At 39.8% G+C, this 25,279-nt stretch overlaps 4 protein-coding genes across 7 annotated transcripts in view; all 4 read right to left on the minus strand.

Annotated features, from left to right (window-relative positions):
- LOC123987526 (aminoacylase-1-like) overlaps positions 1-7,157 on the minus strand; it is a 19,913-nt gene extending 12,756 nt beyond the window's left edge. Inside the window, exons 1-7 of one of the 3 annotated variants that reach the window (XM_046076499.1) lie at positions 7,073-7,097; positions 6,771-6,894; positions 4,164-4,310; positions 3,458-3,522; positions 3,227-3,331; positions 3,041-3,135; positions 2,774-2,850 (exon numbers count right to left, since the gene is read on the minus strand). In XM_046076499.1, coding sequence (XP_045932455.1) covers positions 2,774-2,850; positions 3,041-3,135; positions 3,227-3,331; positions 3,458-3,522; positions 4,164-4,290 — 469 coding nt within the window. In that variant the 5' untranslated portion in view covers positions 4,291-4,310; positions 6,771-6,894; positions 7,073-7,097. Of the gene's footprint in view, positions 1-2,773; positions 2,851-3,040; positions 3,136-3,226; positions 3,332-3,457; positions 3,523-4,163; positions 4,311-4,525; positions 4,681-6,770; positions 6,895-7,072 lie in introns of those variants that run through there. The other 2 variants (XM_046076500.1, XM_046076498.1) reach the window with 2 other exon arrangements.
- Positions 7,158-8,065: 908 nt separating this feature from the next.
- abhd14a (abhydrolase domain containing 14A) lies at positions 8,066-12,479 on the minus strand. Of its 2 annotated transcripts, none has more exons than XM_046076501.1 (5): positions 12,135-12,479; positions 10,996-11,276; positions 10,708-10,823; positions 10,106-10,341; positions 8,066-8,946 (listed from the first exon to the last, which is right to left on the minus strand). In XM_046076501.1, the coding sequence occupies exons 2-5, from the start codon at positions 11,256-11,258 to the stop codon at positions 8,764-8,766; spliced, it is 798 nt and encodes a 265-aa protein (XP_045932457.1). In that variant the 5' UTR covers positions 11,259-11,276; positions 12,135-12,479; the 3' UTR covers positions 8,066-8,763. The 2 variants fall into 2 exon arrangements, with proteins under 2 accessions (XP_045932457.1, XP_045932458.1); XM_046076502.1 differs by lacking the exon at positions 12,135-12,479 and adding an exon at positions 11,837-12,092.
- Positions 12,480-13,386: 907 nt separating this feature from the next.
- Positions 13,387-18,228, minus strand: hyal2b (hyaluronidase 2b). Its single transcript, XM_046029039.1, has 4 exons — positions 18,049-18,228; positions 16,545-17,522; positions 16,061-16,150; positions 13,387-15,972 (listed from the first exon to the last, which is right to left on the minus strand). Exons 2-4 carry the CDS (start codon positions 17,493-17,495, stop codon positions 15,583-15,585), a joined length of 1,431 nt encoding a protein of 476 aa, XP_045884995.1. The 5' UTR covers positions 17,496-17,522; positions 18,049-18,228; the 3' UTR covers positions 13,387-15,582.
- A 3,648-nt stretch (positions 18,229-21,876) lies between these two features.
- On the minus strand, positions 21,877-24,912 carry tusc2b (tumor suppressor 2, mitochondrial calcium regulator b). Its single transcript, XM_046029233.1, has 4 exons — positions 24,755-24,912; positions 23,692-23,936; positions 22,762-22,882; positions 21,877-22,671 (listed from the first exon to the last, which is right to left on the minus strand). The coding sequence occupies exons 2-4, from the start codon at positions 23,838-23,840 to the stop codon at positions 22,606-22,608; spliced, it is 336 nt and encodes a 111-aa protein (XP_045885189.1). The 5' UTR covers positions 23,841-23,936; positions 24,755-24,912; the 3' UTR covers positions 21,877-22,605.
- Positions 24,913-25,279: the final 367 nt, after the last annotated feature.

The following is a 25,279-nucleotide window of genomic DNA, read 5'->3' on the forward strand; positions in this document are numbered from 1 at the left end:
TGTTTCTTAACACATTCACCATGCTTTTCCTGTTACCTATCAAGACAGGGATGGAGAAGACTACCAGCACACTGGGCCCCAGCTTGTCCTGGGAAGAGTCATGAGTGCTATTTTCCTTGTAGCCTGGACCCAGCACATATCAGACAGAGCTTACTGGGCTTTTTCGCCATTGCGGAGCGGGAAGGCGGGTTGTGCGCTGTATTTGTGACACATGTGTCAAACCTGGAGGACTTAGAACCAGTGGTGGAGGTGGACGGTGAGGGGCGGTTTAGGGTAGAGAAAATGGGAGTAGAGCGAGGAAAGCTGCGGGGAGTAAATTTGGTCCTAGCTCTAACCAGGTCTTCCATGTGATCAGTGAAGTCCAACAGGGGAGAGAGGGGAGAAAGTGTGTCTGAAGGTGGGGATTGGGGGGGTAGAGATGTTGAATCCTCACTGTTGGTTTTCAGTGAGAGAGGTGGAGACTCTTCCTCTTGACTCAGATGTCTCCCGTGATCAGAGCTCTCTTCCAGTGGGGGCTGAGGTGGCTCTCCTTCAAGGTTTCTGGTGTGTTGTGTTAGGTCTTCTTCTTGTTTTGATTCCTCTTGTCTCTGAACAGATGAGTGACGCAGAAAGTAAAACAGGTTGGAGCTAAACAATTTTACTCCTGACTTGTTAAGGCGAAGTCCATCTGCCTTAAAAAGATGTCTGCGGTCCCACAGAAAGTAAAAGTTTTCGATGAAATGCATTGAATGGACAGTACAGGCCGTTGAGAGCCGCGTGTTCAATGCCATCAATCTGCTGAATCTCTCAGCTCCTCTTCGGATTGGCGGTATAGGGCCACTGATAAACACCTCAGCATTCAAAGAGCTGACCGCGTTCAACAGATTATTAAAGTCCTCTTTCAACACTTGCTTCATAACATCATTGGCAGTATGATGTTTTTCACAGTAGGATGTTCAGCCACGATATGTAGGATTCTTTCTGCCAGGTCAGACACCGTATCCTTCGGAAAACAGAGTATTTTGGTGTTCTTACTGCACATGCTTCTTACATCGTTTACAGCAGTGTCACCCACAATCAGAGTTTGAGGCCCAGTCGTTGGCTTTCCCTGCAGCCTTTTACTTTCTGATTTACTCTCAGTCCTTACCCTTCTGTGTGAGGATGGGATGTTATCCAGGTCATCAGATGGAGATCCAGGGTCCTGCAATAGTGGTGAAAATCTGTTCTGCTGTTGCACACTCGGTTGTTGGGGAGGTTTGTTGCTAACTCTCCCTTTTGCAGCTGTCCACGGCTGTGTCCTACCAAGAACAGGGGTTGAAGAGGCGCTCTGCCTGGATGATAATGCAGGCCAGCCAGTCGCATCACAAATCTCAGGGCGCTGGGTTCTGCCTGTTACTTGTCCTCCCATTTCCCCAGGAAATGATTTACTCTTAGGTTTTGCACCAAGAGCATTCCAGGGAGGACTCCCACTTTCAGATTTATTACCCAGTACACAGGCCTCCTGCTTCTTGGTAGTCTTACTGGTGCTAATTAGCCGTGTGTTAGCATGCTCTTGTCCACTGTTTTGGGTCCACGGTAAAGTGGTGTCATTCCCACATAGTCCATTCACTTCTAACAGTAAACAGTTTTATAAACTTACAAGGTGTTTGTTAATCAATCATTCAACTTAAATCTCATCACTGCTAACTCTTAATCATGCTTTCTCATTCAACTTAAACCTCCTCATTAATTAATATTTTTTTATGTTCTCCTTCAGCCTCATTTTTGATGCGGGAAGAGGGAAATGGAGTCAGAGGAGAGCGAGGAGAGTGCAGCAGGAAAGAAAGAAGACACAAGACGATTTGTGAATAGGAAAAGGAAGAAGGATAGTGTTTCAAGTGATGCCAGCCAGGCAAGAAGATCTGATGAGATGTATCGAAGTGGGTATGATAGTAGTGACAAGAACGGATGGGATCTTCAAGGACTCACGCAAGGTTGGAAAGTTTGTTGGAGAAAAACTCGGAGATGTTCGATGTTCTGTTGTCAGGAGTATGGACATGTGGCAGCAATATGTAGAGGAGTTGGAAGAAAAAAGCATCAGCTAAATGAATAAATGTAAATGTAATGTGGGAAGAACAACTGTGAAAGTGAGGAGTGTGAAGAGGAACAGGAACAAACAAAGTGCATTCACTGTGCGGGAAATCACCATTGTGGGGTCAGCACAATGTCTGCAAAGAAAATAAAACAAATAAAAGTGAATAAAATCAGAAAAGAAGAAGAGTGTCTGTCATACGCTGAAGCTACCAAGAGACTGGAAAGGAAGGCTGAACCAGCAGCAGGGCAAAAGGAACAGGAGCCAAAAAGGAATGGAGATGAGCAGAATATGATAAGCATGGACAAGAAGCTATTTCACAACAACTCAATCTGAGTCATAGAATGGACAATGCATTGGAGTACTTTGGGCGGGCACTGTAAATTTATTGCACTGGGAAAACTAAATCATCCAGTAGGTGGCGGTAATGCAACATTTTGGATGCCAACCTCCATAAATCCACAAAAGAAGAAGAAGGGCCCAATTTAAGTGCAACACACAACAAAAAACAATGCTGATCTGCTGTTTGCTATCGTCAAAAATATATTATATAGGACGATATCGTACCGAATACATTGACAATATCGTACCAAAAATTTCCAACATTTAGCCGTATTTAGCGCTTGGCGGGTGTTAATTTCCACTCCTGCCTGTGAGGGTGGACCAAAGACTGTAGACCAAGGGTGTGCAGATACTTCAAACAAAGACAAAAGGATATCTTACCAGGAACAAACATTAAGTGCACAGTGCGCATCAGTTTCCATCCCTCTGCCTTCAGTCTTCTGACTGCCTGGATGTACCTACAAAGAACAGAAGAGGACACGACAGAGTTAGGACAGAAATAAGAAATGGAGTCTGAACTGACAGTATGCAGGTTGAGTGAGCGCGTGTTAAAACAGGTGTTTCACACAACATAATTTAAAGTAAAGATTACAACAATACTGGAGCAGAAATCCTGTCTAATATGTTATCAAGGCAGTTTATACCCACTGTATAGTTACACATTTCATGTCCTGTGATCCCCGGGCATAAATGTTGCCCTCTGCATCTTTGAAAGCACTGAAAGCATCGTATTTCCAATGTTCCTGGAGAAGAGATTGATATCAAATCTATTTTTTATCTCTATTACAGATATGAACTGGATTTTAACGCTGTAAACAGAGACAGATGCCGTACCTGGTAAACGGGTACAACATCTGTGTGGGAATTCAATAAGATGGACTTCAAGGTCGGGTCGGTCCCTGCCCATGTCATGATCGACACAACTCTGCCTGGACAAACCTAAAGGCAGTGAGCGAATGACAGATAAGGCCCACTGCCTCATTTCAAGGGAAGTATTTATTTCTGTACTCTATTTACAGCATGTACATAAATGTTTTCTACATGAATTAAATTATTAACACACACCTCAATCTTTTTCATGGGTAGCCCAAGCTCGTCCGCAATTCTGTCCAGGAACCGAAGAGCAGCATCTGTACGTGAACAAACAGATAGCAGAACAGTCTGTTTATAGACTAACAATTTTGTGTAAAACACTAGGCAATAATTCCTGCTGCTGCTGGTCTTATGTGACCAACAGCACTGCCACAATGTCACAGAAAACCAAGAACAAAAAGCAGGCTTTCTCTTATCGCCTATCCAGCTCTCACTACTAGGGGATCCCACAAGCTCTAAGGCCAACTGGGAGATACACAGTCCCTCCAAGGTCTGCTGTTAGTACTGCCGCCAGACAAAAGAGGCTTCAGCTTTCTTTTCAGTATATGAGCTTCATACATTACTGGAAGAACTTAATGTCTAACAGACCCAGATAAGAAGCGGACTTTGATAAATCACGGCACATAAGATGATACAGATGATACAGGCATTTCACACTGGAGTTTTTTTATAAGTTAAATTACACCAACATAAAAAAATACTGTGTTGTTGGAACTGGAAAGGGACATGGCATGCATGTTGGGCAAATGGCCTCATCAAGTTTCATATTCCAGCAACTGTTTTGACTCTGACCCCAAAAAACTGAGCTCGACCCACAAAGATTAATGCCAAACATCCATCTGTGACATTTCTAAAGGGCATGGATTAATCTCAGTGTACTGTAATGAAGATGGCTCACCGTAGTCAGGGTCAGGGTGGACAGTTTTGAGACGGAGGTACTCTCTGAACAGACTCACAGAGGGGTCTTCTCCCTCAGGCCAGCTCTTTCCGCCTCCAACACCTGGACCATCTTTGTCAGGCAGCATGCTGTGATTTATTTACTCCTCTGAGGACAAGCATAGAGAATAACATTATAAACATAACGACACATCACAATCAAGCAAAATAACCAACATGCCAGGATCCTGTGACAAATGCCCAACGAAGGTTCACAATAAGGGAACCACGTAACGTTACTTAAACAATCGCTAGCTACAGTTATAGCTCGTTTGGTGCCAGGCCAGCAGCCTGAACATCAACGTTAGCTGTAGTTAAAGTTACCTGCTGAAAGCTCTGCTGCTGAAGGACCAGTCTGATGCTTAAGCAAGCTAGACTTGTAGTTACTTATTAATGTCTCCTCGGTTAGCTAGTGGTGTAACGCGAGTCGCTGAATGGGACACTGTGTTTGTCAAGTCAAACACTATCTGAATTTTGTTGCGCCTCAATTAGCGTTATTATGGTATGGATGGTCGAAGGTCCTGAAAGATACATACGCGGTTTCTTTCATGTTCTTCCTTGATTCATGAACATAAATAAACACTACTATAATAACAGTATTATTATTAATTTGGAGAAACACTGCTGGGAAATGCTGTCCCACACCAATACCAACACAGATACATTTCTCTGAACTTTGACCTTTCACAAAACTAATTCCACAATAGGTTAGTTCACCATTGTAATGGCAACTGCTTCACTGCTTTACCTACCTGAAGAAATCCCACTTCAAAATCTGACTATAACCATACATACCATATACATGTACAATATCAAGTCCTTTCACTGTACAGTTTAGGAGACAAGTATTAGGAAACTCACCTCTTGGCACAATTTGTAGGAATGTTCTTTTTTTTGTAGAAAAAAGAATAAATGTTCTTTTTAAACAAAAAAGAACATTTGTATTTAAGTGTAGGTAATGGTGCGAGTTATTGAATCACACATAATAGTTTAATTAAATGTTCTGAGGGAGGAGATAACACTCAGAACTCTGCCCTTTGCAACCCATTTCTGTCTGGCCTTATCATAGTTCAAATGAATGCCCCTGATTGTAGGCTATAAAGATAATCAATAAATGTTTTGCAGTGTAAGGGTAATAACTTTTCAATTATTCAAAATGTTGAAATAACATGTTTGCTAACGATAATGGCTAATTTAATGAGCTGATGTATTAAGATATATTTATTTAAATTTTCTCTCTGTTGGTGCAGTGAAATGATTCCAAATCTGTGTCAGTGATAGTAGAAGACATGAGGAAGCAGATGCCAAGACAGCGGAGAACTAACCTATTGAGTAATTACTTTGGTTAACGGTTACAATATAAATGTAAGTGTGTTTGTGTACATTTTGGTGTTGAAGGGGATTTTAAGGTGGGATTTCTCCAAGTTGGTGCAGTGAAACAATACCAAATTTGTACCAGTTATAACTGTATCATATATATTGACAATGTTGAACTATACTTTTTAAGTAGTTAGTTTAGTGAAAGGTCAAAGTTTGGTGTTGGAGGGCATTTCCAATCAGGATTTCTCCAAATTGATGCAGTAATACTACTAATAATAATAATAATAAATATTGTTATTATATTCATTATATTCGTGTTGTTTATAAAACAACTAAGATCACGAAAGAAAACGCGTATGTGTCTTTCAGAACCTTTGCCTTGCTCAAGGACCATAATAACACGAAAATAGGCGCAAACGAAATTCAGACATCGACTGGTTTCACCACCGTTTAGCAACCGGTGTTGCCTGCTTGCGAGAATTGCATGCACCTCGTTATAACGGTCATTTTTGCTGAGAAAAGAGGTGGATGCAAATCTCGGCAGGTAGCCTCTTTAGGTCCTTTTCAGACACTTTGCTGTGCTCATTGATCAAACGGCATTATCACCACATATATTTACTAAATGTCAAGGAATGGTACTTCTGCTAAGTGTATTGAAATATTAAAGACTGTAAACGTTCATAAAATATATACTTCTAATCATTTAACACCATTGATGGACCCCACAAAGAATATCATAGCGTTTAAAAGCAGTATTTGGAGGTGCATGCAATTCTCGGCAGGCAGGCAAAACTCGGCATAACACCTGCACCGATATTCTGCAGCTCACGTCAGAGCAGCATTTAACTGCAGGATAAGCTATACGTCTGTGTCTTGACCTATGGTGTTGACCTATAGTTAAAGGTCGGGTATGCGCTTCTGGATAAATCCAGTACCATGAAAACCACCACGATACAGAGGGAACAACAACAACAACACATCAAGTAAAATCAGTGGTGACAGCGATTTACTCCCAACTCTGCTGCTACGACCACAACAGCATCATATCTTGGCAAACTACAAAGTACAAACTAGATGTCGTCGGGCAGGTAATTAAGTATTAAACTAAAAAATAAAACTGTTAACACATTTTCTTTGCCCTCATCGGTTTGTGTCCTGTTTTCACATGTGTTACGCGACATTGCAAATGAGGGCAACCAACCTCTGTGGTTCTTTAAATAAAAGTTTGAATGAATTAATATAACGTTACCTGTTTTTTATAGTCTATGGTTAGCTGACAAACAAATCACGGCTGGATGATTAAATGTTGAGTCGGAGCTGTTTGTTCCCCCTTCACAGAGACGGAGCTGTGTACAAACGCCGGGTTGTGTTTTCTGCGCAGAGAGGACAGCGAGGAAATGCTCGTTGAATTTCACAAAAAGACGTGTAACCCACTTTTAAATACACTAGCTAAGAGTGGTGGTAGTAAGCAAGGATTACAGGACAGCGAAACAACGATATATGTATTTAATTATTGTTTTTTTTTAGCTAGATATCCCCCTCTATACTCACCGTGCGCAGTCAACTCAGCTCGTCATGTACGCAGTTTCCCTGGTTCAGCTGGTAGGGCTGTTCCTGCCTTTCAACATAAAAGACCTGCCACAGGAATGAAATTCTACCTTTCAACTGAACGTTTGTTTCAAACTGTTTTGAGACATTAACATAAAAATATGTTATTTCAAAACAGATATGCACGAGTTCGGGCCTTGACCAAGAAAACAGTCACAACTATATTGACTATATTTGTAAAAACTATATGTAATACACACGTTTTAACTGCTGTTACCAAAAAAGTAATGAGGTGAAACTTAATTCTTACAACAGTCGACATCAGTAGTTTTTTGCGCTTAATTTATACTATTTCATTATGTAACAGTGTACAGTACCAAGGGTGAAGAAAGTATTCACATCCTTAAAAGTAGCAATACTAGATTAAAATACAGGCATGCAAAAGTAAGGAAAGTTAACAATACACTTTGGGCAAGCAAGAACCAGATTAGTTCTTTAGTGGTATGTACAAGGTCATAACCCTGTTAACATTATCCAGTTTGACTCGGAAAATTTGAATTGTAATATAATTCAAATGTGTTCATATAGCCTAACAATATCATTATCCATTAAAAATGGCTTTTGATGCTATTGTATAATGCTGCAATATCCATCTCAAACTGCAAAACAACTTATATCTGGCACAAATTGAAGGTTAATTTGTCTGTATATAATAAGGTCAGCTGGAAGTGTAATTTTAGCATGTTGGGTCCTTGGAAGAGGGACAGCATGCTGATATATCGGCCGAGACAGGTGAATGGTTGTTGTCTTGCTTCTGCAAGTGTGAAACTGGTTAGAGCCGCAACTCTGCAGACACACACACACAATGACAGGCACAGTGCTTCAGTGAACATATATGTTCTGAAAGGCAGCAGTATAATAACCTCAAAACAGCACATTATATAAATACATCAAACAACCTTAAGTTCCCAAAAACAACTGAAACATACAAAACACTAAATTTTTGTTTTTATTTTAAGCTCTGCATATATCTTAATTTAACATTTGCACGATTGTCCAAACTTATTGCAAATATATTACATATAACTTTATCATCATTATATTAACAAATGTGAACATTTTTTGTCATTTAATATGGTCCATATTATTTTATACATTTTTTAAATTACATTGTATCAGTTCTGTTTGCCTTTGTGGAGAACAGCATATGTTTTCTTGGAAGCTACCAGAACTGTTTGTCGAGTGTGAAGCGAAGAGAAGCTTTTTAAACACAGGCACCTGCTACATCTGCATGTTTACAGTAACCTACATGTCACCTACAAAAATGGTAACAGTGAAGCGAACATATTCCATGTTTTAACATGCAAAGAGTCACATGAAACAAAACTCACCACTAAGTCTGATGGAGTTTTTTTTCCTGACAAGCTGAGCTGAACTACTCTGGTATGTTTGGGTGACACTATGGAAAACTGAAAAAATAACTATAACTTTTTTTTATTTTGGGAACTGAAATACTGTAGTGTTAATGGTCACATTGATAACAGATTTTACATGCCATATTCCATGTATTAAAACCTACTCCCATGTCAATGTTCCTTGCTTCAGGTGTTGACAAGATGAGAATAATGCGGATCTTACTATTTTTTAGCGAAACTGTCACCGCACTAAACCACCCTCTTCCTCCGCTACATATCTCACTTTAATTTGCCAAGGAAGTCAATCAATCCTTGGTGAAATTCTCTGGGTTTGTCCATGTAGCAGGCATGGCGAGCTCCCTCCAACTTTAGCACAACGTGATGTGGAAGTTGTATGAGGTTCTTGTGGGACTGAGCACCCAGATTTGTGTCCAGGGCTCCGAACACAATCAGAGTAGGAGTCTGAAAAGCACACAGGAGTGAGATGTCAAAGTGAGAGACTATACAACGTTTTCACAAATCCACAGACCACGGCTTTACAGCTTTGTAAAAATACACACATTCATGGCTAAGTTGTTGCTGGACAATCCACCATGTACGGCAAACTTTCAAATAATACTGCAATCAGTGTGTAAGTTTTAGTGGGTTACGAATTACAACCAGTGGCTCACGGAGCATCCACGTGCTCCTCGGATGGTCCCATTTCCCGAGTTGTAAAGTCGTTCTTCCGACTTCAGTGTGTGTTCATGTGCTCTTAAGTCGGAATGTGGAATTAACATGGACGCTACTACAAAGATGTGTCGGATTAGCATTATCAGAGCGTATAAACACGCAGACATCTAGTTCACTCTACATGGACAACTAATTACGTTTCTAAAACAGTAATATTATTACAGTTACTAATCCAAGTAACGCTGCGTTACTGCACCATCCTTGACGTGAATGCGCGACTGTGCGGCAGGTCAGCAGCACCGGGCTTTGTTGTTCATTTGCGCTGATAGCCAAAAACTAAAGGAAGAAAGGAGAACGAGGGAGAGAGGTGTTCGATCCACAGCTGTAAGTAGCTACTGCCATTATTGTGTCAGAGTCTAAGATGCAACGAACATTGTCTTCCGTTGCATCTGCTAAAGCAACACTGCAACGTGAAACTTACAGTAAGAAACTCCAGCAGCTACTGTCACTGATGCTTGGACTCGTCGGGAGAGAGTGGCGTTATCGTAATGTTTTGTAAAAATACTGAATACTGCTCTTATAAATAGGCTACATGTGCAGAAAAACAGTAGTTCAAAAGTCGGGATTTACTTGCTTTATTTTTTATTTCAGGCGCTGGTGTTAAGAAACGTTAGGTCTGGGCTTTTGTTGTTTGTTTTGTTTTGTAAAAAACACACTCCTTGCTGCTGTTATGAATATGATGTTAGTTAAAAAGTCAGGAGAGGCTGCTTTGTTTGGGGTTGAAGGGGGGTGGTAGTGAAAGCAGTGTTTCCCATAATTATCAACGCCGCCACCCTAGGCTATTGATTTTTTAAAATTTTAATTAGGCGTATTTAAAATTTTTACAACCTGTCCAAAGTTAGAATATAACTGGGTTGTCTCATATTTGCACAATCTTTCCCGCTCTCACCTCAATAGTTTGGTACTGCTGTGGAGTGTAACTTCGGGTGCCGACTGGTGCAATGGGAATGAAACCATGTAGCTGAGCACTGTTCTTCATGAGGAAGGGGATGGAGTAATGTCCACTCATGGAGGGGCTCAAAAGCACAGCTGCCCTGACACCCAAAGACTCCATGAACCTTGAAAGGAGGTCCACCCGATTCTGGTCGGTCTTCAGAGCGTCTGAGTCTGGCGATTTTCCATACCCTACAAGAAGAAGAAATTGTGAAAAGGTAAGACATTATTATTATTATTATTGTTATTTTTAAATAAATGTAACTACAAACTGTTCAGAACTGTGTTCTTTGAAATGTGTACACAGTAGATTTTGAATGTATTCAGACCGGTTCACTTTTTATTTATATTCTTGTGTTGCATACTTCAGAAAAAAAAAATAAAAAATCACACCAAGATGGGAGTTTTGAGTTCTTCTTAAGCTACTCTGCTCTCTACACTGAACCTGAATCCTTGAAATTAATTAGCATACCAGACAATACATACAGCGATGACAATTGTGTGTAAAAGTGATGTCATTATTATTTTCACTAACATTAGTGGTGGTTATGTGCCTACCTGGCAGGTCCATTGCTAAGGCCTGATATCCATTGGTCGCCAGCAGGGCCATCGTACCGAGTTCTTCCCAGGTTTTGGATGTGAAGGCCTGGCCATGAAGAAGAACCACTTGCAGCCTGCAAACAGAAATTGTTTTCTTCTCCGTTTCTCAGCGTTTAATAACTAGCACAGACCTGGCAAGGTGAGCATGTTATCAGCCCTGCCTGTGTATGTTAAGCATCTAAAACTTACCAACAGACGACCCACACAGCACATTACCTCCCAAAATGTTCACTTGTGTCAACTCACCTCGGCAATATCTGTCGCCCAGCTCCATCAACAGGCAACGCTTCTCTGAAGAACAGTGGAGGGTCCCCTGGGAGCTGTCCAGTGCGAATAGAGACGTTGATGGTCGGAAGAGGAGGTGGCGGTGTGGCCATCAGTCCCATTCTTTGAGCTTCAAGAGACGGCTCCATGCTGCCCTGGCGAATGGATGGCAGCAGCAGGTACAGCAGTAACGTGGCCAACAACACCAGGCCCAGAACAACAAGACGATTACGCAAGAAATTCATTTCGTCAAGATGAACGATCTAGGAAAAGTAGTAGACAGTACATTTTCTGAGAGCCCATCATTTCGATATTATTCATTTAATATTTCTATTTGCTTAATAATGTTTATGGATGTTGACATCATGATCCACCCATCCATTGTGGTTTACTGTATGCTTTTGTCAGTGTTCATTTTCTAAAAGTGTACGAGCAGTTTTTAAAACCACCCTCTTAGGTTTAATCATCCCCATTGACATATTCATCAACTATATGGCGGAGATAGCATGAACAGGAAAACAATCTTTCTCTAGACTGATGTCTCCAGATGTCAGCAATTATCTTGAACATTCACACAAAGCCACTGTAAAAGAAACCTTCTGTTCTTTTGACATTACTGAAGTGTAGTTCTACCTTCATGAGGTGAACATGAATAGTTTTAAATTCTGCATCTTAGAAAGAAAAAGATTTGCTCAAAAGTGAAGGTTTCAGTGGACAGCTTAGGCCTTGGCAAAGAAGGTGAACACTGCAAATTGCCAACCACAATCCAATCAGCATTAAGCGCACAATGAACACTGCTGGAGGTGCAACCAGAAAACTGTACCTGTGGCTGTTGATGTCAACCAGGTAAGGATGGTTTGACAGTTTAGGACCGAATGTGGTTGTGCAGGGATACAGGTTGAAACTAAAAACACCCAAAGCGACGTGAAAGCTAAATGAAAGTTAACCATCCAGGATTGAGAAGAACACAGCTGTAGTAAGCGGGCCTGTGTAATTTAGATAAAATATACAAAAAAGCTAAGATTAGCTCGATGTGACGCTCTTCTACTAACGTTAGCTACATCTCTGTATCAATGGGACGCTGTAGGAGACGAGATGTGATAATGATGCAGAGAACATACCAACACAGAGCAGATAATTGTTAAGACACGTTCACTGACAGAAGGACGAGGCTTCCTGCTTTATCGTCATGTCTTCTGCATTGCTGATTGCCAGTGAAATGTTGCTGGAAGGCTTCGGGGTCGATGCTGGTGGTCGGTTTAGCTAACGTTAGCAAACTGAGAGGCGCTAGCTACACATGTTTTTACTGACAATAAACTACATTTACAGTCACCCTTCCTCGGACAGAAAATTTCCCATCAACCAAAAGTAAAGACTGAAACAACCACCCGAGCAAGTCCACAACTGCAAAAATATATTTGATCTACGGCGGTCTAAACGGGTCTAAACTGTCTGTTCCTCATCGGAGCACATTGCGAGCTGCACAAAACAAAAATAAGCATCAATAAGTCATTTCCTGCTGAAGCGGTCAGAAAATTCACACATTTGTCAAAGATACATAGTTTATTTTAAATTAACGCACGTGTTTTCCAGATAACATGTCGTGGTGTTGCATACTTAGTAACAACAACAAATAATGTGTATATATATAGATCTCTCTCTCTCTCTCTCTCTCTCTCTCTCTCTCTCTCTCTCTCTCTCTCTCTATATATATATATATATATATATATATATATATATATATATATATATATATATATATATATATATATATATAAATAAATGACTCTAAACCATTTTGAACTTTCCCCAAAGAAAGGAACAGAAATTAGTTGATTTAAAGGAAGTGTTTGTGCTATTCGGTGCAGGAAAGGATGTGATGTCTTTTACATTGTCCATCTGCTTTTGATCTTTGGGAAATACAACAAAATTCCATAAACCAAACTTCAATGTATTTAATGTCACTTGTAGTTTATACCTGGATACCCCGAAACACTGTCTCAAGTTGAACCCCTGAGGTTTATGACAGTACTTAATTTTTACAGTTGTCTCTCTTTCAAGGTACAAGGTAGATTTATTTAATATTTTACAACACAGGGTTGTATAATGAGATCTTTTGATATCAATATGTAATACCTCATAGGCTGTCTTTTCCTGTAACTTTGTTGTAAAATGCAAACATCAGTCTGAGTCATCAGTATTTGATACAGATACAGCACAGCTAAATATTATTGCAGAAACACTAAACATGTGTTGTTAAATAGATGGAACAACAATGTTCAAAGAGTCCAGCAGTGGGTGTATAAGCTGATGATGCCCATTTAAAAGCAGAATCTTTTTAAGACAAAAAAACACTCCCAGTAGGCAACAGTCTACAGAAAATTACTGTTTTAATATTAAAATGCATTGATTCAAAAGGAGAATATGAAATGTTAAATACATAAAAATCCTGTGCAACCCTTTCATTTAATTTTCTCAGGCTTTCAGATGACACAATCAAAACACTTTGGTAAAGTAAGGCTTTTAAATTAAAGGTAATTTCCTTATTAAAGCTGAAACAACTGCCTCTAAAATGGAGGGATGGAGTGGTAAAAAAAAGTAAAAACAACAAAAGCCAAACAACTGTATGCAAGTTGCAAGAAGATGTCATGTCCAAATAAAAACACACACATTCACAATAGAAAAACAATAGTACCTTTTACCTTCAACATACAGATTTCTGGACTACTACTGAAATGGTCCAAAAATCCTTGCTCCTACTCTCTCTAACCTCTTCAAAGATAATGACAAACCAAATAAATGGTTAGACCATTTTTAAAATGCTACTGAGTTAAAGGCCAAGGAAGGTACAACAATCCCAACAATCATTTCTTTTCAGACAAGATTCACAGTGAACACATCTCGATCATGACATTATATGGAAAAACACCATAACATACTGTAATGTACTGAGTGTATGCCTTACAGGTATCTGTGTCCAGCAAAAGGATATAAGTTCACCTAATGTACATGGACTAAAGACAGATTCACCTCAACAGAAAATTAGATGTTAGTTAAAGTGCAGCATTTTGAAATTTTGCAGCATACATAAAATGTTCTATTGCAATACTATTAGTGTGAGTCACCGTTTATCAGTTGGTCAAAAAACAAACAAAAACATACACATTTTAGGTAGCTAAATACTTTTTGGAGCCATACAGAAGTTACTCTATACATATGAAACTGCTCAGCTAGCTTCAGTTTAGCAAATATATTTACTTTAAGATTTAGGTACAGTAGTCGCTATTATTATAGTGCCACTCGCAGGAACCCCGACAGAAGCTGCAGTGCAAGCAAGTCAAACTACACACAAAAAAAATCATCATCAATCATCATCAATTTATAGCTCAATCAATACTGGATTTCTGAGGCTGATTAGATATTTGAAAGTTTAAAACATCTGATAACAGCACATCGGCCAACTTTTTTTGAACATAATCACAAAAATTTTCTATAGGGTCCCTTATTTTGGTTACCAAATTACTGTGACAAAGACAATTTATAATGGAAAATAAACATATTTTGGGCATTTCTGTAATACAGTTTCTTGTTACTTATCAGTTGTCTGCAACGCCAATCCCAATATATCTGGGAAAAGCTTAAATCGGCAATGATCGTTTGGATTTATACTGCTAGTATCTGATAATCCTCCCCTCTGTTCTCAAGAAATGAACACATATTTATATAACTTGGTGGCTGAAATGTAACTTTGACATGAAGACCATAACTAGTTTTCACAGTAAAATCCATGTAGATCAAAATACACTATTTGCAGACAAATAATCACATTAATATTTTTAGAGCTCTTGTCCACGCTTTCCTTTTCTATACATTTTCCTTGTTAATTAAAGGCATTTGTAGTTAATATTAGTATAAGGTATAAAGCACTGTGCCCAGCAGAGGAAAACCTCAATAATCACAACTTGTAAACAAAGGCAACCATAAAGCAAGAGCACTTTGTAGCGCAGTTAAGGCACAATTTTCAACTGAAACAGGCAGGTCCAGTCGTGTTGTTTCTATAAGCCAAAGATAACCAAAGCGATGTGAGACTCCATTTGTCCTCATTTATCACCTTCTGGTGTAGCTGGTGGAATCCAGCCGTCGTGTTATGTTGTTCGATTGTTTTCATAAGGCATTTTATCAGTTCCAAATTTACACTATAGTCCCATTGAATGTGGTGTGATAGTAGGAGTATATGGAGGTCAGGATCATTATGGAGCATGGCAGTTATGATTTTTGATTTCATAATTTGATATAAGTAAATGAGCAGTTGCCATATTGATGGAAGGACATCAGTTCCAGGAGGCGGACCTATGGTTGGCGTTACACAAATAATCTTGTCAGATGGCATCTGTGTGTGCTGGGGATAAAAGTCTCCTGTCATACTGGGAGACCTTTGAAAACACGACTGACTGTCTGCTGCTGTCAATGCATCTGTATCACTAGTGCACAGAAACTTACCACCTTGAAGTCGAACTGTCCTTTTCAGAGCCGGCAGAAGTAGTGAATACTTTGGGCTTCTCTGTTTCCTCAGTGTAGCAGAGTGAGGAGTCCCAGTGGGAGTAAAAGGCAAAGGGGCCAGGTCCCAAAGACAGAGGAGGCTTTATTCTGCCCTTTTTCTTTCTGAGCACAGGCTTCACCCCTGTACCCACTGTAGCACTGGCACTGGAAGTGTGTGTGGAAACGAGCCAGCTCAGCTTGGCCAGGCACGCCTGTAACCTTCAGCCGTCCGCCCTGACCGGTGATGCTGTGTGTTGAGGGGCTGAGATGCAGGTAAACGTCATTGTCTGGTATTTTGCGCAGACAGCGGCCGTGGGATTTACACAGCTCCTTACTGCACTGTTCTGCTGCTGTAGACACATTGAGCAGGTACTGGCCCAGCGGTCCCTGAAGATACTCATTTATGGCGGAGCAGCTGGCCTGCAAGCAACAAAAGAAAAGGTATATTAACCCCAAACCACTGAATACTAGGCTATTCAGCATCAAATGAGCAGAGTGCAATGCTTACACTGCTGCCTGTATAGGAGGTGTCCCCCCAGAAGATTACACCTGCAACTCCAAGTGCAACGCTCTCACCAATGGTAGAGACCAAATCCATCTGCAAAACATTTACACCAACAGTTTAGTCATGTTCCAAACAATGAGGGATTTTTAGTGCATTTGATTTCCACAAATGAATCAATACAAATTTATATTGTAACTAAGCTAATATATATTTAACAAACTATAATGTTAACCTGTATTTAATCTAAACTTCTCAATACAGCACACTTAGTCCAAGCTGAAACAATACTTAATGTTGCCGATTTTCCACATGCTACCCATAAAACTACACACTACACAGGCATTTTCTATTCATCAGCAACATGTGTTATCCTTGCAGCTCCATCCTCCCATCCAGTGGTTAAACATAATAACTGAACTCCTCCTAGATAACATAACAAATGTAGAAGTCTCCTGTACTTGATGAATTGTTGCTCTGGCCAACTAACCTCTGTTAGGGTGGTCATCTCATTGATGTAAGTAGGGCGGGTATAAACAAAAACAGGGCGTGCTAATCCATCCCCAACAGGTGCCAAGCGCATCGCCTCCTTCACCCTGTTTCGGACAAAGAGGCGCCCATAATTTGTGGAGCTCAGTACAGAGCCCATGTATATCGACGGGAAGAACGCCGTGCATTCCATCCACAGCCAGTTAAGTTGGTTATTGCGGGCCATCTCCACAGCAGGACAGCGGCCGTTGTAGTTCTTCAGGCCACTCCTGTAGTCATGGTTGTAACAATCTGGAAACAGGTAGAAGCCCCACAGCTGATTGGGCCTCAGATTCTTGGCAAGTTTCAAAGTCTCCAGCATGAATTTGCGAGCCGACAGCTCAAATTCCTGCTGTGCAACTTTCCTCACTTGTTCCGGGGTCCACGTAGGGTTCTTTCTGGCCACCATTTCACGGGATTTATTTCGATAGATATCTTTAATATCCCAATTTCGGATCCACAACGGGCGCCACTCCTCCCAGTCAAGAACAGCTAAACCTTTGGCCAGAGGTTCACGTAAATATTTTTGCAAACCTTCAGGCATCTTTTCATAGTGCTGACTGAGGCTGGCAAGCTGTGGAAGGCCTCCGTTCACTGCAGTGCCACCATGCTCATAATAGGGATACAACCCAAGGCGTTCTTTATAGAAAATGGTAAGGTTCTGCCGGACAAAGCCCTCATTGGGGGACGCCACAATGTCAAACTGGTCCAAAGATAAAGTTACACGATGTCGGGGAAAACAATCTTCTGTTGGGGCATTCCAGGCAAGAAGAACTGGCTTCTGGGAATATAATGGCCATCTTGTCTGCTTTATGTCTGCTGAACACACAACTGTCCATGATGTAAACAGAGTCAGAAGCAACCAGGGCAGCTGGCCAGCTGTGGTGAAGAGAGAGTGAAATACAGCCTCCATGGTCACTGCTCACCTACTCTCCTCTTCCTCTTGAAAAGAAATAAAAAGCAGTTTTGTTAGATTCAGCCAAAAATAAAAATAAAACCCCAAATAGTTCTAAATATCTCCACAGATGACCCAGGGAACTAAACACTTTTTCTATTGATGTCACAGATAGCACATCTAATATTTTATAGTTCCAGGTAAGTTAGTAAAAGCAACATGAACTCAAAAGCAGACTGAGTTTCAGAGAGCATCTAGAAAACGGGAATAAATGTCTATTGCAGATTATTGTAAAATGCTTATTACCAATATAACCAAGTAAGTTATGGAAATTAGAAGTCAACTTCCTCTTTGACTGAATCATTTTTCTTCGGGAACTCGGTAGCTTAAATAAGTTTGATGTTGGACACAACGAAATGTAACGTTAAAGCAAAAAGAAACGAACCAAGACATCTACTTTTAACATTTAACACTAAGTTAAATTAATAACTTCGCCAAATGAGCTCACAGTCCCATTGAAACGGACAAATGTGCTAAGTCAGCTAACGTGTTGTTTCTTATTCCTCCTGACCTGTTCCGATGAAGCTGCGGACTCGGGCTTATTCCACTCCTGTAACCTTCAGATAACTTGATTTTCCACCGCCCTGCCATGTGAAAAGTGTCAGTCATAGTCCGCTCAATCCATGTTGATGAATAAATGTAAGCCAGCTAAGGCTAACACAGTTATCTGTAGAGGGAGCGACGCTGACGAGTAAAGAGTCTGTGGGTAAAACCCAACGTTGAGCAACAACAGTTCAGTGAATTGAGTTCCAGAGCAGGGGGGGTGTGGATCTACGAAACACATAATGTGTCTTGTTTTGCCGTTTGGATTATTACAGTATGGGGTTTTACTGTAAAACAAGTATTATTTAACATTTAACTATGATTATAACCCCGTCTGGTATAAATCTGAGGGTGAAATGACGCCCCAATGCCGCTCACCCTCCCCCGGAATGAAGACCAAAGTAATCTGTTCTAGCTCTGCTCTGAATTGGCTGGAGAAGCGTGTTTCATAGATAAGGCCAAGTTACACACAAGCTACACACTATGTTAGTTGGCTGGGTTTTTTCCTCCTATGAAGCTTATTTTAGCAAGTTTTATTTAACTACAGTGTAACAAATACCACCTTAATTGTTACATACAAAAATGTATCAATGAGTGAATGAATGAATATATATATATATATATATATATAATGGTATTTTGCAAAAGCAGGGGGAACAAACTGGCTTTCAGAGACAGTCCTCACTTAAGCCATATTTTATATTGTATTTTCAGTGGACGTAAGCATATCATAAACCGAGTTAAACTGTAGATCATTTAGCCACCATTTATAAACTCTCCAAGCTCAGTGCAACTTTCTCAGAATAGGCATGATTTCAGCATTAAAAAGATGGCAATGGCAGGTCTTCTTGCATCTGTTCAGACGAACGTCACTTCGTCATCGTAAAAGCTGTCAGGCTATTCTTCCATAGCTACATGTTCAGCTTGAATAGAGCATGCACCGAATGGCAACACTTGGCCTCTGTGATGCAGCAAACATCAATATTCTTAAAAGATATAATAAAACGTCAAAATCTGTCATATAATGTCTCTTACCAGCAACCTTTTTCTCCCTAATCTCCGGATGAAAGTAGTCCAGTCAAGCTGATCATTATCATAGTCTTGAAACAAAAGAGTTCCTTCTGTGTTGAAATCCACCCCAGACTGGTGTTTAAATATCCGGCAAACTCCACCTCACATGAACACATATTTTTGCCTATACTTTGCCTTTTGAATAAGGGGAGTTTCAAAGAGTACCTTTCTTTGCCTGCTTCTCTGATGTCATCTAACTGAGCCAAATTCCAATCTGTACTGTGAATACATTATTCTGATGTCATTTACCGGACACACAAACAAGTTATATATGTTTACCAGTAGTAAGTTCAAATGAAGACATTGAAAGCTTATAACAGTATATAATATAATATTTACACATACCTGGCAATAAAAGCTGATTCTGATATAACAGTAAATAGATTATACCATTGTGACTCAACTTAAAGTATAAACCAATTCACAGGATTTATGCCAGACATGGCTTACAAATGAGCCTCAGGTGTTGGCTGGGACAGGTGTAAAGTTTGCTTGGGTAAACCACACACACAGGATATGCATTATATTCCTTTATGAAGATTTTGGCACTCCAAAACAAATTTCTGAGTATCAATGTGTTGAAACATCTGTTCATCATTATAGTTACATGCTTGTGAGCTGTGAGCATCATGGTGAGTAATGTCACAATAACAGTTTTACTGTGACAGTTATAGACACATCAACTGCTTTTATAAGATTTTTTTATTTTACGAGATTAGTATATGGTGGCAGGTTCTTACTGTACAGACTGTAAACTCAGGTGATTTCAAACAAATGGGGTGTTGAATTTTTGTTTTGAAACACTAGTCTCTTTCTTACATGTGTAAAGAAAGATCTTACACGATGGCCATTAAATTGTCTCTAAAAGTTATGACCACTGAGAGTAAAACGCGAAGGTCAACAAACACTATGAGAATCCTGTTGCCACCAAGTGACTTCACCATATAGGGACTTATTGTAGATGCCACTACTCAAGAGCTGGGACAGTGACCATGACTCATTGCTGACTGATAACCTTTTGTTGAACTAAAAAGGGTCATTGTAGTTAATGCATTACTACAAAAAGGCCTTTTGTAAGACAAAGTATCTATTTGCACTTATAGCAAAAAAAACACATTAAGGTGCTTTAATTGATAACATCTGTATTTTCACACAGTTTACCTCATTGCCCCATACCATTATTCCCCTTTTCAAATACACACTCAGACCACACAATAGATTTGTCTCCTGAAGACAGTTCATACTGTACATATAAAACAGCCTTTGTTGGTAGGCAAAGCCAGAGAGTTGTTGGTTTTGCAGAGTCAAATATTTTCTTTAAACTCCGATACTGCAATTCACCTCATGGCCTTGCATATTATTACAGCTTTGTGAAAGTAAACAATAGAAAGTTATTGTACTTCCACATCTCCCCCAGACTCAGCTGAAAAAGGTACTTGCCCGGAGGTAAAAAAAAAAAAAAAAAAAAAAAGCACAGAGACGTGTGTAGAGTTAAATCATTTCATGGAAGCAATAAAGTGGAGTAGACTTTGGCACAGGCCTCTTTATCCTCTAAGGAGAACAATATGACAGACAGCTTTGCAGAAACCCCTTTCCCATGGAGATGGCATTGATGGCCTTCAGTTCTCTCTGAACTTCATCCATCACTCATTAGTAACCCCCCCCCCCACACACACACACACACACACACACACACACACTTCACTTCACTCCCCAACAACGGTTTGCCTTTGCAATTTCCTCTGCAGGTGGCTAATTTCATCACAGGTGGAGGTCAGTAGGATTATTTCCACTACATGGGTAAACAGGCCTTATCAGTTCATCTAGTGTTTACAACCTTTGACAAAAACATGAATTCTCTATCGTTAGAAAAGATTATTGGACAATTATCTTTAATTATATTATATAAAGACTGGCAAGAGAACAAAAAGAGATTTCCTCCTGTAACTTCCTATGAACTTAATCTTAGCTTTTCAGTTTGGATTGCAAATTACTAGCTGTCCCATTAACAAAGCTCCAGATGGAGGTAGCATTACACAGACTATGGGAAAAAATATTTTGTCAGAAAAAATTGTCCAGAGAAGTCTTAAAACTTTGGAAATGTCTTCTGTATATTTCTCTTCAGGAACTTAAAATTCTTTAAATCCCTAAATAACATGACTTAATTAAATCTTTCCATTCACTCAGCAAAATACGGTGTCTATCAGGTTTTTAGAAATAATACAGTTCATGACTCCCAAGTCCTTTTAGAGTACTGACATTTCACCAAGCAGGTCTAACTTCCTACACCTAAGAATAGTTCTTCGGGTCACGTCATTACAGACAGTCATACAGTATACAATGTGGGAGAATGCAACCATTGGACAAAAAAAAAAAAAACTCCTCCTAATAAGTGGACCTTATTTTGAGAAATACATTTTTTAAAACTGGAATCAACCAATTAAATACCCAACATGTGTAACTTTTCAGTTTTAGAATGTGAAACATTCTCTCAGGTTGCTAAAACTTCCCAGAAAGAAATACCCCCACAACATAACCTCAGTGGCCCTCAGGTAGGTACAGCCTGGTGTCTATTTTAGCACCTTCACTTGCAACCCAAAATCAAAATATGTTCACAGTTTCAGTTTTTATAGGCAATGATCTTTCCCTTGATCTTGTGAAGTAAATGCACATTAATATGCTATTAAGCTATGATATATTCATATAAAAAAGTACCATGACACAGTTTAGCATTTTCAAATTGTAATTAAAAAACAATATAATAAATTAAAAGTGAAACATAGTATGCCAAAGCAGCAAATGAAACAACAGGATCTCTTACTAGACTCTCTGCTGCTGTGTACATGTGTGGCTCTGAGGTCATTGAAGCCAGTCCATCCAACATTATAATATGACATTAATCCACTTTTTGTGGGCCTCTGATTGTCAACTCCTCCCTACACTATTACCGATAAGCAGATCCTGTTACATGCATAATAAAGCAAACCATTATGCTGTCAAAAAACTGAAGTGTGCACTTATACTTTCCCGCACTACTTATGACCGTGACAGAGGGTTACATTTTCCTTCAACTCCTCAAGTTCAATGTATCAAACCGGGAAACAATCTGCAGCAATTAATTCAGGACATTTCGTCCTGTGTCTGCACACACATTCACACATGACATGCACACAAACTGTGATCTGTAAACTGAGTAGGATTTGTTTTGTTTTTTGCCAACTTGGCCCCCTTCTAGATCCCCACTGGTGACTTTTTCTGTGTCTAACTGCACACAAGCCAAAAACAGATCACATGCAGAGGCTCAGCACACATTGCATCAGCCTGTCCACATTAAGGGCATCAAATATATCAGGAGATCATGTTATTTTAAAAGGTGGTTCAGGCTTCCAGTTGTAGGAGAAACCACAGGACGGAGTTGATGGAGTGGCTAGTCTTAGACGCTCCTTGGACAACATCAAGCTTCACAAAGGACAACTGGGAAGTCTACATGGATGCAAGGGTGGTCCAGCTTTATAATTCCCTGGAAGGACACAAAGGAGATTAAAGTTATTTGGACTGAGAGCTACCGCTGATGGGTAAAGCCTTAGTTCATGGGTTAGAATTTCTTCACCTGAGGTGTAAGATTTTTGTGAATCCTCTTCAGCTTGGCTTTTTTACGTCCATTTTTTGTCACAATTGTCTCTTCATAGAACTCATGGGCCAAGTCGCCATCTTCATCAAAGAACATGGAGCTGCAGCAGAGAGACAAAATTAATTATCTGTACATGCATGTGTGTGACAATACTACAAGATATTACAAATATTACCAGAGTCATTTTAAGAGTACTTTTTAATCTAACATTATTTTCACACATACTGTATTGTGTCACACAAAAAGAAAGAAAAATCAGAAAGCCACTAAAGAATGTACAAAAAAAGTAGTTTTATGGTGTCAAACTCTTAAACATGTGAGCATTAAAAAAAGCAAACCAAACTGCTTAGTTTGCATGCAGGGGTCTGCCTATGGGCTTTAAAATGTTCAGGGGAGTACGGTAAGCAAATAACAGCTCAGTACGAGGGAAAGTTTTCTGTGCAAACATAGGATGGCTGATGGCCAGTCTTTTTTTTAAAAAATGACTTAACTTGAGCAGATAAGAAACCATGTCATACAACATTCTCACTGTTTCCAAGAACATCTACGTAAGAATGCTAACTGATTCTACTTTTGTTCTTTACATTCCTGTGTGCTGCTGGGCCAACACGAATTTCACCTGCAGGGGATTAATAAAGGAATATCTTATCTTATGCATTGCTACATCGGCAGGAACTGAGTGATCACATGAATATGGAGCTATTCTCTGGAGGAACACCCTGGAAACAAAGGGGAGAAGGACCACCAACTAATCTAAAAACTCTAAACTAATAACTGAATAGAGTAAACAAAAAAGAAACTGCTTTTACTGGGAATTAAGAGGAATATCACACTGTAAGGCAATTAGATTATTAGAACAGATCAGTATATGTGAGTCTATCGGTCTGCTACTCTCCAGTCTGTATTTACCTTCGTCTAGTCAACACAAAAGGTGTTGCACCTTGGAAACTTCGAACTCTCGCCAGTGAATGCTCGTTTCCTTCTTTGGTTGGCTCGTCCGTACTACCCGAGCCAGAAAAAGGCCAAAATCCTTTGGATTTGGAGCCACTACCACCCATCTTCAGCTGCAGCACATAATTTTCTTGGGTCACAGGACTGCCAGTGGTTATACAGTATTACTGTACCAGATGAGATGAACCTTCAGAGTACTAAAGCTATGGAAAGTGACACATGAAAGGGAGGAGTTAAGTCATTTTAGGCAATATATTTTACCATGGGCAAACAAAATATTTACAATTAACATCACCCATCTTAGATTAGATTAGTTAGTCCTGAAATGCGGTACCACAGACACATTTAACCTTCAATATGACATATGAAAACAACTGGACTATGGATCATAACACGTGTATTTGCATTCATAGCAAAATGATACTATAGATGCCATTATTCTACAGCCATTTTAATAACATATTGCCAATAGCTAACATAGAAGACACAGATTATAAAGACTGTGCCCAGGCTGATGTGAAGTCCAGTTAGGTTATAATTCGTGTCATATGTCCTTTTGTCAGCAGGCCGGTTACATGACAATGCAATCAGAAAATGCAACATTACAATAAGAGAGTCCTGCCAACGTCGCAAACCTGACCACCCTTCTATGTCCTATTATACAATCAGGTTAAATTAGTATTTGAAAATAAGAAAATGCTGTATAGCGTTAGGCAGCTCCAGTCCACAGGGCTCGGTAACATTGGCTCATCTGATCAGGACAGCTAACGTAGCTAGCTAGCTTTGACGAAATTGGTCCTGCTTGCGTTAGTTGCTGTAGCTGTTATGCCACTTTTTGTCCTGGCTGCTAACATTACCATTAGCTAAAGACAGTTAGCACTAGCATTAGCCAACATGTCAACATGTTTCTATCTTATTTCACAAAGTAAGTAGTTTACTGACGCTGACAAATGCTAACGTTAGCTGCGTTCACAACTGGCGTTTGTCGCTTCCGCTTTGCTAACGTTAGTTGAAAACATACCTAAAGTGGGGTTTGGTGTGTTCGCAGGTAAGAAATGTTCTCTGATGAATTTGTCTTGGTGGGCTGCTAAATCTGTACAGGCAAAAACACACAACTACGCTAGCTGTTTATGCAAACTAACGTTACACGTTGTTCTTCTCTGTCTTTTTCTCTGACGGCTGGCAAAGACACTATGGTGAGCTCACGCCACCACATGGGCAGGAGTGGTAAACTAGAAACCTGTACAAGGGAAGAAAGCAGCTAGAATGTGCTGAATATGGAGAAAAAACTGTATCAGAGCAAATCCCTGAAGCCAGGTTCTAAAATATTGTAAAAACGAGAAGAGTGGAGGCTGTTAACGTTATAAAAGCATTTAAAATGGCCATGGTTTTGAATGAGATACAGTACAGTAACGTATGAGTGTAACATATAGGTGTCCACATACTTTCATCCATATAAGGTATTTCAGCTTTCCACAGAATGCAGACTACTGGTCTAACACACGGTCTGTCAAACACTTCACTATAACAATAACATCAAATGACC

Source organism: Micropterus dolomieu, linkage group LG18 (assembly GCF_021292245.1).
Source record: "Micropterus dolomieu isolate WLL.071019.BEF.003 ecotype Adirondacks linkage group LG18, ASM2129224v1, whole genome shotgun sequence".
Lineage (NCBI taxonomy): Eukaryota > Metazoa > Chordata > Actinopteri > Centrarchiformes > Centrarchidae > Micropterus > Micropterus dolomieu.